We start from the raw sequence: 12,931 nt of genomic DNA on the forward strand, positions 1-12,931 counted from the left end.
AATTCCAGAACAATGGAAATCTGAGATGAGAATTAATTACAGCAAATTTGGCCAGGCCTCCTCCTCGGATCCCTCCAGTCTTCTGGGATGTGTTCTGACAACTTGCTGGCTCTTTTCTAAACCTCTGAAAGGGGATGACGTTCCTACCACTTTCCTTGGAAGAATATTCCACAGTGAAATATGACTCACTGTCGGGGTCCTTGTCTGTGCGATTCCCTTTCTTTTCTTGCCCCACTTTTGTCTTACTGTGCCCTTTCACGCAGAGTCAAATGTAAGCCTCCCCTTGAGGAGCGTGTTCTGTGAGGACTGACATTTAAAGACCATTACCACCTCTTAAACTCAGCCCTGTTCATTTGGCCAAGTAAAGCATGTTTAATTCTTTTTAATCTTCCCCCATAAATCAATCTCTACATTCCCTTAATAGTCTTCCTCCTGTGCTTTGAACTCCCTCCAACTTGGCGGTCCCGAGCTCTTGTTCCGTTTAGACTTGAGAATTAACCAGTCAATCACGAAATGCCTGTGCAGGCGAAACAGCCAGGCCTAGCCAGGGCTCCAAGTGCTCTCCCCACGCTTGGCTGCTGAAGGATACTGTGGGCCCAGAGAAGAGCCCTGTGACCTGCTGAGACAAAGCAAGGCCTGCCTAGTGGCCAACCTTGCTCAGATAGGTGTGCGGCATTTGCTGCTTGCTCCATGATGACCCTTTCAAATGGACCTGGCCCAGCTGGCCAAAGGTCAAGGGACTGCATGGGAAGCCACCTGAGACACTTGTACCTCTCCAGCCTCTACCTCCCAGGGCAGGGACGGCCACTGAATAAGCCCAGGCAGGGTCTTACCTGGAAGGTCCCGGCATGGTCTTCTTCCTTATCACCCTCTCTGTTCTCTTTGAGGGCAATTAATGTGAATCCTCTGAAGTAGGAGGGAGGAGCAGCTGAAAGTGTTACTGCAGAGAGAAAAGAAAGCAGGTTTTAAGTATCAGAATCAATTATTGTCTATTTGTCAAATGGGATAGACCTGAGTTCTCCATCAATATCCCAGACCTGTGGGTTACAGAGGCCGTGGACAGTGGTGAGGCCTTCATGCATTGATTTGAGAACTCTTAACCTCTTCACCCAGCTCCCTCTTACATTTCAGAACCTGTTAAATATCTGAGCTGCTATCTTACTTGGAGATTCTTGCATCAACCAGGGATGTGGTGAGCTCTCTCCCAATAACCACAATTTGATAAAGATAGTCCCTGGTCAGAAACTCAATCTTGACAATTGTCTAACATTACACTTCCATTAGACTGGCCCAAGAGAACACTAGTTCTTCACAGCACAAAGTCCTGTAGGATGACCTTTGTGGCAGAGGCTGCTGTGTGTTCTTCAAAACGTATTTCTTTTTTTTTTGTGGAAACTCAGCTACACCACATTTCCCAGCCTCCTTCGCAGTTAAATCAGCTTTACAACCAAGTTCTGCCAGTGGAAGTGATGGACAGACATGATATACAGTAGCCCCCTGCAGATAAGGCCAAGACACATGCCAAGACCCCAAGTGGATGCCTGAAATAATGGATAGTACCAAACCCTATGCTTACGATGGTTTTCCTATATATACATACATACATATGTATCTATGATAAAGTTTAATTTATAAATTAGGCACAGTAGGAGATCAACAATAACTAATAAGACACAATCATTATAACAACACTCAAAACAGCATGCAATGTAAAACGTATGAATTGTTTATTTTTGGAATTTTCCACTTAATAGTTTTGGACCACAGTTTACTGCAGGTAACTGAAACCACAGAAAGCAAAACCTCGGATAAGGGAGTACTGCCATACTCTACTTCCAAGCCTGACCTGTACAAACTTTCCACACGACCCTGCACTCTCACTCTCTTGCCTCTGCCTGCTTAATTCAGGGTCCAGCAGAAGACTCTGATGTCCCAGAAGGGCCATGGAACCACAGAGGGAAGGAAACTGGGATTTTAAACAAACCCATGGAAAATCACCTACTGGCCAGAAACATCCATACTATACTTTGCATGAGCTGGAAATAAACTTACGTTGTGGAGGGTCACCTGTTACAGCAGCTGGAATTATGTCTGTTATACTCTTCCTTCCTACATCTACCCAGGGAACGATTTTTCCATTAAAATCTAGCTCGGCCAGGCACGATGGCTCACGTCTGTAATCCCAGCACTTTGGGAGGCTGAGGTGGGCAGATCACAAGGTCATGAGTTCGAGACCATCCTGGCTAACACAGTGAAACCCCCATCTCTACTAAAAATACAAAAAATTAGCCGGGCGTAGTGGTGGGCGCCTGTAGTCCCAGCTACTTGGGAGGCTGAGGCAGGAGAATGGCATGAACCCAGGAGGTGGAGTTTGCAGTGAGCCGTGATTATGCCACTACACTCCAGCCTGGGTGACAGAGTGAGACTCCGTCTCAAAAAAAAAAAAAAAACTCTAGCTCAAGGGCCTTCTCAACAAGGCAATGGCAGTCCTCCCTCCCATTGGACCCCCAGTCTCCTGAGATGGAAATCTTTTATTGCAGTATTTTTTTGTACTAAATTGCAATTCTTTGTTGGTTCACCTTCTCCACTGGACTGTGCTAATACAGGAGAGGGGCTGGGTTTTCATTCTCTTTTTATCCCCAGAACCTGGCACAGAGCCTGGCATCTAATAGACATTCAATTCAGGTTTCTTTAAATTGATGTAAATTGGTATTTAAATTACTTTACGGCCTGCATAAAAGTGCTAAGATTCTGGACATTAGATATGGAATTACAGACTATTAGAACTTCAAGTGATCTCAAGTATCTTCTAATTCAGCCCTCCAATTTCATGGATAGGAAAGTAAAACATAGAAAGGTCAACAGACACACCTAAGATCATAAAATCATCCAGTGGCAACTTAGGGTCAGAATTGAAGGCCCACTCTCCCCAGTTTAACACTCTACCCATGGCTTCACAATATATTCATCATGTTACAGATCTTCCACAAATATTGTCTGATTAGTAAGTTTTTAAACTTTAAAAAATCAATTCATTTGACATATAATATTTGTGAATATGATATGCAGCCTCCTATCAAAGAGGAGCATTTAGTCTTCCAAATTCCTTAAACTAGTTTTAGCCCCGAAAATGAAGTGCCCTAAAGCTCCAACAAATAAAACCACTATCTTGGATAATGTAGTGGCTGGCCCTGAGCCACCAACAGAATGACACAGCAAAGAACTCTAAGACATAAAGAAGGTAAATAACATGCTGTGATTGGCCGGTTCATCCTACAAAAGTAAAGGAGCTACTGATGTCTACAAAAGATCAGATAGAAAAAAAGAAGGGGCTGGGCACAGCAGCTCACACCTGTAATCCCAGCACTCTGGGAGGCTGAGGTGAGTGGATCACTTGAGGCCAGGAGTTCAAGACCAGCCTGGCCAACATGGTGAAACCCCATCTCTACTAAAAATACAAAAAATTAGCCAGGCGTGGTGGCACACGCCTGCAATCCCAGCTACTCATGAGGCTGAGGCAGGAGAATTGCTGGAACCTGGGAGGCGGAGGTTGCAGTGAGCCGAGACTGCACCACTGCACTCCAGCCTGGGCGACAGAGCGTGACTCTATCACACACACAAAAAAAAAAAAAAAAAAAGAAAAGAAAAGAAGGAATGGAGGGGAAAAAAGCACAATAAAGCAAAGAAGAGTAAGAAAAGTGTGGTGCTCAGTGTCAAGCAAAAAAAATGGTGGTTATGCTGTCAGGGGACAGAGCTGGGAATCTCTGAAGGACAGACAGACAACCAAAAAGCAGTCTTGGACTCTCTAGGGTGAGGGTGGGTGGTCTTCAAGGCCATTATACACAATTCTGGAGGAAGGGGAACAGAGGACAAAGCAACAAATAGTAAGGATATTCCATCCAGATTTCTTCAAATGCCTTTTTGCCATTTTAATGTGACCCTGGCACTAATATATTTCTGCTTCCCATGGCCAGCACCTGTGGCTCTTAAGTTGTGTCCCTGGTCCTCAGGTTACCAGCGCCTACTCTGCCCAAGATGAAAGATCCAGCTGCCTTGCATCAGGTGAGTACAATTCTTAGAGGCACTTTACACTCCAAAATGGCCCCGCAGGATCTGGTGGAAACTGAAGGGACCATGCGTGGGATCACAGGCTGGCAGGACACCTTCCCAATTGCTATCCTGCTTCCCCCACTCTCTTACTAGTTTCCCCTGGGAGCACTTCCTTAAAAGAATCACTTACATCTAAATCCTCATCTGAGGCTTGTGTTATGATTTAAGATATGTTGAAGTTCTAACCCATACTTGGGAATGTGACCTCATTTGGAAATAGGGTCTTTGCAGATGCAGTTTGTTAAGATGAGGTAATGGTGGATTTGGGTGGGCCCTAAATCCCATATGACTTATGTTCCTATAAGAAAAGACACAGAGACACACAGGGAAGAATGCCACAAGATGACAGAGGCAGATATTAGAGCCATGTATTTACAAGCCGCAGAAAGCTAAGGCCTGTTGACAACTACCAGAAGCTAGGTGAGAGGCATGGAACCAACTTTCTCCCAGAGCCCTCCAGAAGCAAACACCAGACACCTTGATTTCAGATGTCTACCCTCCAGAAATATGAGAGAATAAATTTATGTTGTTTCAAGTCACCAATTTATGGTAATTTGTACAGCAGTCCTAGGAAATGAATACAGTCAGCCTCCAGGGAACCCAATGCAAGACAGATAATCCCTGCTCCACAGCCACTGCCTTCAGGAAAAAGCTCAAACTCCACAGACCACGAAGCCCTCAGGCTCTGCCTCTCCAGCTTCACTAACCATGCTCCCATTCCCCTGCCATACTACATTTCAGTCCTTGGATTCACTCTCTAGAAGTTTCCCAAAATCCATGTCATGTCGCCCTATTGTATTTTTTCACATGCTACTCATATACCTTTGAATGGTCAAGCTACTCCATTCCTGGCAAACTTCAGAAATCAGCCAAATCTCCACCCTTTGTGTGATGTTTCCTCTGATTTCCCCAGAAAGACTTGGGTGCTCTTTCTCTTGGACCCTACTGGAATGAAAAATACCTACATAATGGGCATAGTAACAGCACTTGCTTCAAAGTATCAGTGCAAGGTATAAATGAAGTAATATATGTAAAGTCCTTAGTAAATATGAACTCATTATTATCAGTGAAAAGAGTATCAAATTAGATTATATTTTGTGTTTATGTGTTTGTTTTCACATTTGTAAGACCTTAAAGGGTAAGAACCCATCTGAGCTCAGCACAGTGACCAGTGCAGAGTTGATGTGCAATTAAATTTACTTGAGTGTTCATAGACTGGTTGGCCCAGTATTGTAAAGATGTCAATGATCCTCAAATTGATCTATCGGTTTCATCAATCTAAATTTAAATCCCAGTATGCTCGTTGTGATATTGACAAGCTGGTCCTAAAATTTATATGGAAATTCAAAGGGCCAAGATTGTCCAAGACCATCTTAATGAAAGAAGTACAAAATTGAAGGGCTTATACTTCCAGATATCAAGACTTATGCAGCTACAGAAACTAAGCCAGTGGACTATAGCAAAGTAAGAAAAATGGGCCAGTTGACCAGTTTAGGGTCCAGGAAAGTTCCACAAATATAGAGAAGCTTGATTTATGACAAAGGACATATTAAGTTGGTGCAAAAGTAATTGCAGTTTTGGCCATTAATGGTTTTGCCATGGCAAAAACCACAATTACTTTTGCACCAGCCTAATACATCAGAGCAATGGAGAAAAGATAATCTTTTCAGTAAGTTGTGTTAGGACAACTGAATGACCGTGTAGAAAATGGTAAATCTTGGCCCTTAACTCACGTAATACACAGAGTAAATTCCACATAGATTGTAGAGCTAAATGTGAAAAGTAAAACAAAGTTTTAAGAAGGCAGCATGAAATAAAATGTGAATGACCTTGGAGTAAGAAAGATTTCTTACATAGAGCAATAAAAAGCACTGACAATAAAGAAGATATATAAATGGAGTGATATCAAACTTTTGCTCGTCAAAAGATACCATTAGGAGTGAAGAAGTAAGTCACAGTGTCAAAGAAGACATTTGCAACCATATAACCAGAAACTGACTTTATATATCCAAAATATATAAAAAAGTCTTTCAGATCAATAAGAAAAAGACAGACAACCCAACAGAAGAAAAAAAAGAAAGACAAATGCACAAATTAATACTTCACAAAAGAAGGTGCCCAATGGCCAATAAACATATGCAAAGGCTCTCAACCTCATTAGTCAACAGGGAAATAAAAATTAAATCTACAATGAAATAGTACTGCATATCTACCAGTTTGGATAAATTTAAAAGAATTAACAATATCCAGTGACGTTAACTAGAACTTTCACACACTGTTGATGGAAGTGAAAATTAGCAATTTTGCTGCTAAATTTTTTGGCAATGTTTACTGAAGCTGAACATACTCTTACCCTATCACCCAGCAATACCATCTTAAATCAACAAAAATGTGTATATATGTGCACCAAAGATACCTATAAGAATATTAACAGTAATGTTATTTGTAGTAGCATCCAAGTGGAAATACTCAAATGCCCATCAGCCCTAGAATGGGTATATAAATTGTGGCATATTCTTATAACCAAATGCCTCATAGTCATGAAAATGAACACATACTGCCACATGCAACATGGATAATTCTCACAAACATAATCTCGAGTGACAGAAGACAGGCACAAGAGAATACAAATGGTATGATTACATTTATATATGTTTACATAAAGCTCAAAAACTGGCAAAGTAATTCATGGTGCTAGAGGTCAGGACAGTAGTAATATGTACAGGAAAGGGAGGGAGTGCAACATGGAGGCGGCACAAGAGATGCTGCTGAAGAGCCAGTCATGGTCTGTTTCTTGATCTGGGTTCTGGTTACATGAGTATATTCAAGATGTGATAATTCACCACACTCCATGATTTGTAAACTTTTCCTTATGTAAGTTATATTTTGATTAAAAGATTCTTAAACAATGTTTCTGAATGATAAATATCCCAACTTTTGTATATCTGTGCAGTGTGCTTAAATGGCTAATCATAAACTCTGCTTCCCAGAATACTGCATTCCTGTAGGTTCTAGAAAACTAAGGTTGTACACTACCCTATTAAATATAACACATGAGATGGAGGCTCTGGAGGCTGAACTCAGTGTGGGGTTTTAATCCATAATTATCACTGGTGATGATGTTGTTACACAGTATAATTTGAAGGAATAGAGGAGACTCTATCCTTCCAGAGAACCTCATTATACAACTTCCTTCTGAAAGGCACAAATGTGCAGTATGTTCTGAGTCCCAGTAATAACCTAAAATGACTGCTTGGCAGTAAATAATAGAATCTTCTCTCTAATGACTCCTCCCAATTGCCTCCCTTGAGAGGCTATTAAGAGATCCAAGAAATTAAAGAAAAATGCTTATGAAGGGTTAAAAAAAAAAAGGAATTCCATTCAGAGCCATCTTGTGAGTACATATGGGGAACTGATTAAGAGCAAACATTTAGGATTAGAATCCCAGAGCTACCACTTATGTGATCTCTGGTAAATTACTTAATCTCTCTGTTTCCTTATTTTTAAAAAAGAGGTTGATGATATTGCCTTTCTTATAGGAATGTAGAAATAAATAAATATTTATCCCAGTGCCTGGAACATGTAAAGTGTTCAAGAATTTTAAGGGATGATGATGATAATGATGGTGGTAGTGGTTATGATGGTGATGGTGGTGAGTGGTGATGGTGATATTGGGGATGAAGATGATGATGAAATTGGTGATTATGATAAAAGATCATGATGCTCATCAGCCTGATTACCCAACAATGTGTTTCAAAGAGCTGGTCCTCAGGAACAATGATTGAACCTCCAAAGAAAAACTCTAGCAGGTGCCAGTGAAGGACCACTGGGGGGATTGCAATGGAGAGAATTGGCTTTGGGGACGATTCTTACAAGTTCAGGTTATGGGGAGATTTGGGTAAGTCCTTATAATAAACCAAGGCTTCCTACAGCCCATGACACTCAAAATAGAGTGCCCTGTGAGGACCTCCCTGCCCCTTTCACCCCCACACAATACTTCTTTACTTTTCTGGAATACCTCTCACCCAATGTTAGTTCAGTATGTGTTTATGAAACTCTCTGGTAAATGCTTGTCTCCCCTAATAACCTGTACTCTCCATGAATGCAGAAACAAATTCTGTCTTGAACTCCACTGCATCTTTAGCATCTAGCATATCACTCTACACATAGTAAATGCTCAATAAATACTTGTTGAATGAATGAACAAAAAAGGTTTTATTTATCTTAAATGCATAGTTTTCTCATTCCTATTCTGGTCCCTTTCCCAAAGTTCCCATGGGTTACCTTGAACAATATGCCAACCTCCCTCATCCTTTTATCTTTACTGAGCATTTGGTCTATCGCTGGAGACACAGAGTAATAAAGAAATGGCCTCTGCTCTCTAGGAGCACAGTCTAGTATCTGGAGGAAAAATACATATCAACAGATATTTTTTATAACATGTAAAGTGTGTTATGGAGGTACGAACAATGTGTTCTGGGCTTGCAGAGGAGAGAACATCTGCGTCTATCTGGGTGAATTCGGAGAGGCTTCAAGGGGGAGGTAGTATTTGTGTTGTAAGTTGAATGAGGAATAGGAGTTTGTCCAGTGGACAGGGGAATCAACAGCATCCCATGAAGCAGAAAGACGTAATGGGCCAGTCTTGGTCCTGGAAACCAGAACTAATTCTGTATTTCATAAGTTGCATTCTGGGAGGAAGGGTGTGATAAAAGGCTTGGTGAGGAAGATGAGCAGGGAGAAGATGATCAAAGGCCTTCAATGCCTTGATGAGAAGTGTGGATATCACCCTGGGTGGGGGGATGATGCAGTACTGAAGGGTTTGAGCTAGGAAATTCCATACTCAGATTTATGGTTTAGAAAAATCAGACTGGAGGCTGTGTAACTATTGAATTACAGCTTTGCCCTAAAAGCCACATCAGTAACAAAGGCTTGCCTTAGTTATATGAAGACTGATATTTCACACTAGAGCCTGGCCTAAAACCCCGACCCAGGGCAGAGTTCTTTCCATCCTCGGGTACACTTACCCTACCTAATTACCAAATAGCTTTCTGTGTCTTTCAAATGTTGGTGTGTCAACCTTCTAACAAAAACTCTAATAAACTATTAGCCAAATTCATCTTCTATGCCTATTACCCTCATTGGATCTTGTCCAGTTCCATCTTCCTCCACACTCTGTTTCTTGGGTTTCAGAATTATTAATAGAACCCCAACCTCAATGAGAAGATCCTGAGTCCCAGCTCCATCCTATGGCCAGCCCCTGCCAACCACCTGCTATGTGTTACTGAAATGCCCCAGTCTTCATGCTACACATCTCAACCACAATGCACTTCAGCTTCTGCCTTAACTTATAACATGGAGTTGTAAAGACTGTTGGGGCATTAAGTTAGTCACAGTGCTCCCCTTTCTACTCTGCACAACTTCCAGAGCTCTGAGGAACTGCAACTCATATATTTCTATTTAAAAAATTGGCACAATAATTAAGGCCACCTAGCCAGGATCAGGCAAGAAAAGATTTGCTGGTGATGGCCTGGAAGACTGGAAGGCAAGACTGATAATCCAAAAGTGAGCAGGTGAGGATGGTGGAGTTGGATTATGCTGTTCCCCTGGATGGCCTTCTTTGGTCAGTGCTCTCAGCATCCCCAGGCAGAGATGAAGTTTCTCCCATTCAAACTGAAGATCATGCATACTTAAATTTGTAAGGGTCATTTTTTCTATAACAGACGTAGCTAACAGACTTATTTCAAATTTCCCATTTATCATGTGTAATTTTGGGCAAGTTACTCAAGCCGTCCTTGTCTACATATCCTTACCTATAAAACAGCAGTAATATTTAATAGTATGTACCTCCTGTTATCATCATGACAATTAATGAATTGGTAATAGGAAGTATATAAAAACATTTGCTAAATCAATAAAATATATTAAAAAATAAATCAGTCTCCTCTGTGAAATAAGGATCATAATTATCATCTCGTGGATTTGTCATGAGGATTCAAGGAGATAATGCAATCAAGTGCACTGCAGCAGCTCAATAAAAGTTAATCCTTTCCCCCTTGTGTGACCTCAACATGGAACAGCTCAGAGCCAGATGAATGGGTCCTGAGCTGAACAGCATGTGGATAGCAGGAGGAATAATGGAGAGGTAGAGATGTATCAGCCAAGAGAACGTATCTGGGAATGTGGACAAGGGCAGGAAGCTCTGGGGGACCCCCACTGCTGCCCCTACTCTGACCCTGTGGTCACCGGGACTTTCAATCACAGTTCGTCCTCCCTCCTCAGAGATCAAGTCACAAAAGTGACTGCGATCCAGAGCCAGTCTATCTCCATGCCATTGCCCTGGGCATGTGACCCACGCTGGACTAATCACAATCTTCCCTGGGATGTTTCAGTTTGTAGTTAGAAGGAAAGGGGCTTTTCTCTTAGTCACAGGATGAGCTAAGAGGATTTTCACTGAAGGTTGCTGGCAGCTATCCTCCCTGTCATTTGGAGAAAGTTTATCTGTAGTAAGAAAAAATGAGGACAAAACACAGCCAAGAGATTAAGGATGGAATGAGCAAGACAGAAAAGGTGGAAGCGAGGGACAAAAAAAGATAGAGAGCGAAGGAGGGAAAGGGGGACAGAGAGAGAGAGAGAGATGGAATGACCCCATTTGAGTCACTAGACCCATTTGTGCCTGAAGAAAGAGCCACCCCTGGGCTTTGCAAATATGGGAATCAGTGCATTCCCTTTTCTGTTTTAGTTAGGTTGACTTTGTTCCTATCACTTGCGGTGATAATTTTGAAGCAAAGAAAGAAAACGTTCTGCCTAAACTATAAGAATCACCAGCAGGCTCAGGAAACAGTATTTAGAACTAAACTGAGGTGGCTTATGGTGGGGGTGGCAGTTGGTATGTAAATGTCATTGGGATGACAGCAGATCTGTTGACTTCAAACCTAGCTAAATATCAGCTTTAGGGAAGGACTCCAAGGAATGTCAGAGGGCTCTATCCTAGACTCTAAGTTGCTCAATTTTCTTATCAACTTCATTGATAAAGACTTACAAGACCTTCTTATCAACACTGTGGATAATTCAAAATTAGATTATATGAATAAGTCACTTGGTGACCGAATACAGATTCACGAATGGCTGACAGCTACAGGGATGGATCCAAACATGCTGGATTAAATCGAACGAGAAACCATGTCAAATTTTATGTTCAAGGACCATTTTCACCAGTCTAGGTTAAAGAGGGAAGCAGGCCTTCCAGAAAATTGCAGGAATTTGAGTTGGCTGCAAGCTCAGTGTGATTCCAGACTGCAGCACAGCTGCCAAAATGGCAAACACAAGACCTGGCAAGCTTCACACGAGCACAATGTCCAGGACAAGGAGATAATCATTCTGTTATGTCCTGCCCCTAACAGACCACATCTGGGGCACAAAGTACAAGGGAGCAAGCAACTGCAACCCACAAAGAATGGTTAAAGAAATGGGGCATTTTAGTCAGAAGAGAAGCCATAACAGCTTTTTATTCACAAACATCTCAAGGGCTGACATATGGCCCAGGGGAGACCTCATTTTGCTTGATTCCAAAGGACAGAACTCTGGACAGATGTGTGAAAGTTACATGGGAGGCAGACTTTGGTGGCAGAGAAGTACAAGCAAGTCAGCCCTGGCTCAAGCTTCCCCAGTCTGTGAGTGTGGCTACCTAAGGAAAACTCATGGTTCTCTTCTCCTCATCACCCTACTGCCAAGCAGGAAATGCTGTAGTCGTGTTGGCTTTGAGGATATTCCACTGGTCACTAAGTGCGTGTGTCCCATAGTAACAAGATACGGTAATGATGTGACCAGGTGCTAATGTGTGTGGGAGACTGGGGCTGGGGACTAGGAGAGGTGGTGATGGTGAAGCATGCTCCTAGAAAAGGGGACACCTTTTCTTTGCGTCTTATCATTTTCCTTTAAAAGAGAGAGAGAAAAAAGAATATAAGATTCCTAGAATCCAGCCTTTTGTTAGGGTGGGGCCCAGGAAAGTTTTAAAATTAAATTGAATTTTAGTTTAGTTTTTGCACTCTCCAAAGGCATAGCTAGGTTTGGAAAGTACTACAAATGACTCCACCACGTGCTGGTTCCAGGGAAAGTCACTTTAATAATTAGTGTCTAGGTTTGATGGCTCAATAATCCCCTCAGCCCTACTTCTCCAGATACTCAGAGCCAGTTTCTTAGAGTCAGTTTCTGAGGTTGGCAGCCCCTTGCCTCTGTCCTTTTGCCTGCTGTTGCTCTGCTTTTCACGCCACAGCAACAGTGTTTCTGCTTCCACTATGCATGCAACTACTCTCTCCTCCCTCCTAGTGGTCTGCACCCTGGATGCAGGCCATCTGCCCTCTGCCTCTGGCCAATGCCCCTGTGGCATTGGGCATCCTTTCTCTCTGCCGCCACCACCTGGAGCTTCTTGCCCCTGTCTGCCATCCTTTGGGTGCTCACCTTTCTCTCTGGCTGAGAGAGAAACACTTTCCCCTTCCTCCATCCAGCTCTCTTAGAGAGCTTGTACCAGGGTTCTTGGGGCTTCAATGATACTTTATTTTTTTCTCAACAAATAATGATTTAATGCCTGCTATGCCCAGGCACTGTTCTGAAATTGAAGATAAAATGGCAAATAAGAAATACAAAGTCTTTGCTCTCATAAAGCTTGTATTCTAGCTGTAGGAAGCAGATAATAAATGAGAGAATTTCAGAGAGTGTTTAAGGCTATGAAGTAAACAAAATCAGGCAAAAGTGATGGGAAACATAAATTGGTAGTGAGAGAAGCCTCTTTAAAGAGATTCCCTTAAAAGATAAGCAGTCAACA

The 12,931-nt window shown here is 42.2% G+C and overlaps 1 protein-coding gene across 1 annotated transcript in view; it reads right to left on the reverse strand.

Annotated features, from left to right (window-relative positions):
- Positions 1-12,931, reverse strand: part of SPON1 (spondin 1) — a 296,524-nt gene that overhangs the window by 275,641 nt on the left and 7,952 nt on the right. The window contains exon 2 of the mRNA XM_005578559.4: positions 834-940. Coding sequence (XP_005578616.2) covers positions 834-940 — 107 coding nt within the window. The remainder of the gene's footprint in view (positions 1-833; positions 941-12,931) is intronic.

Source organism: Macaca fascicularis, chromosome 14 (assembly GCF_037993035.2).
Source record: "Macaca fascicularis isolate 582-1 chromosome 14, T2T-MFA8v1.1".
In the NCBI taxonomy this organism is placed as follows: domain Eukaryota; kingdom Metazoa; phylum Chordata; class Mammalia; order Primates; family Cercopithecidae; genus Macaca; species Macaca fascicularis.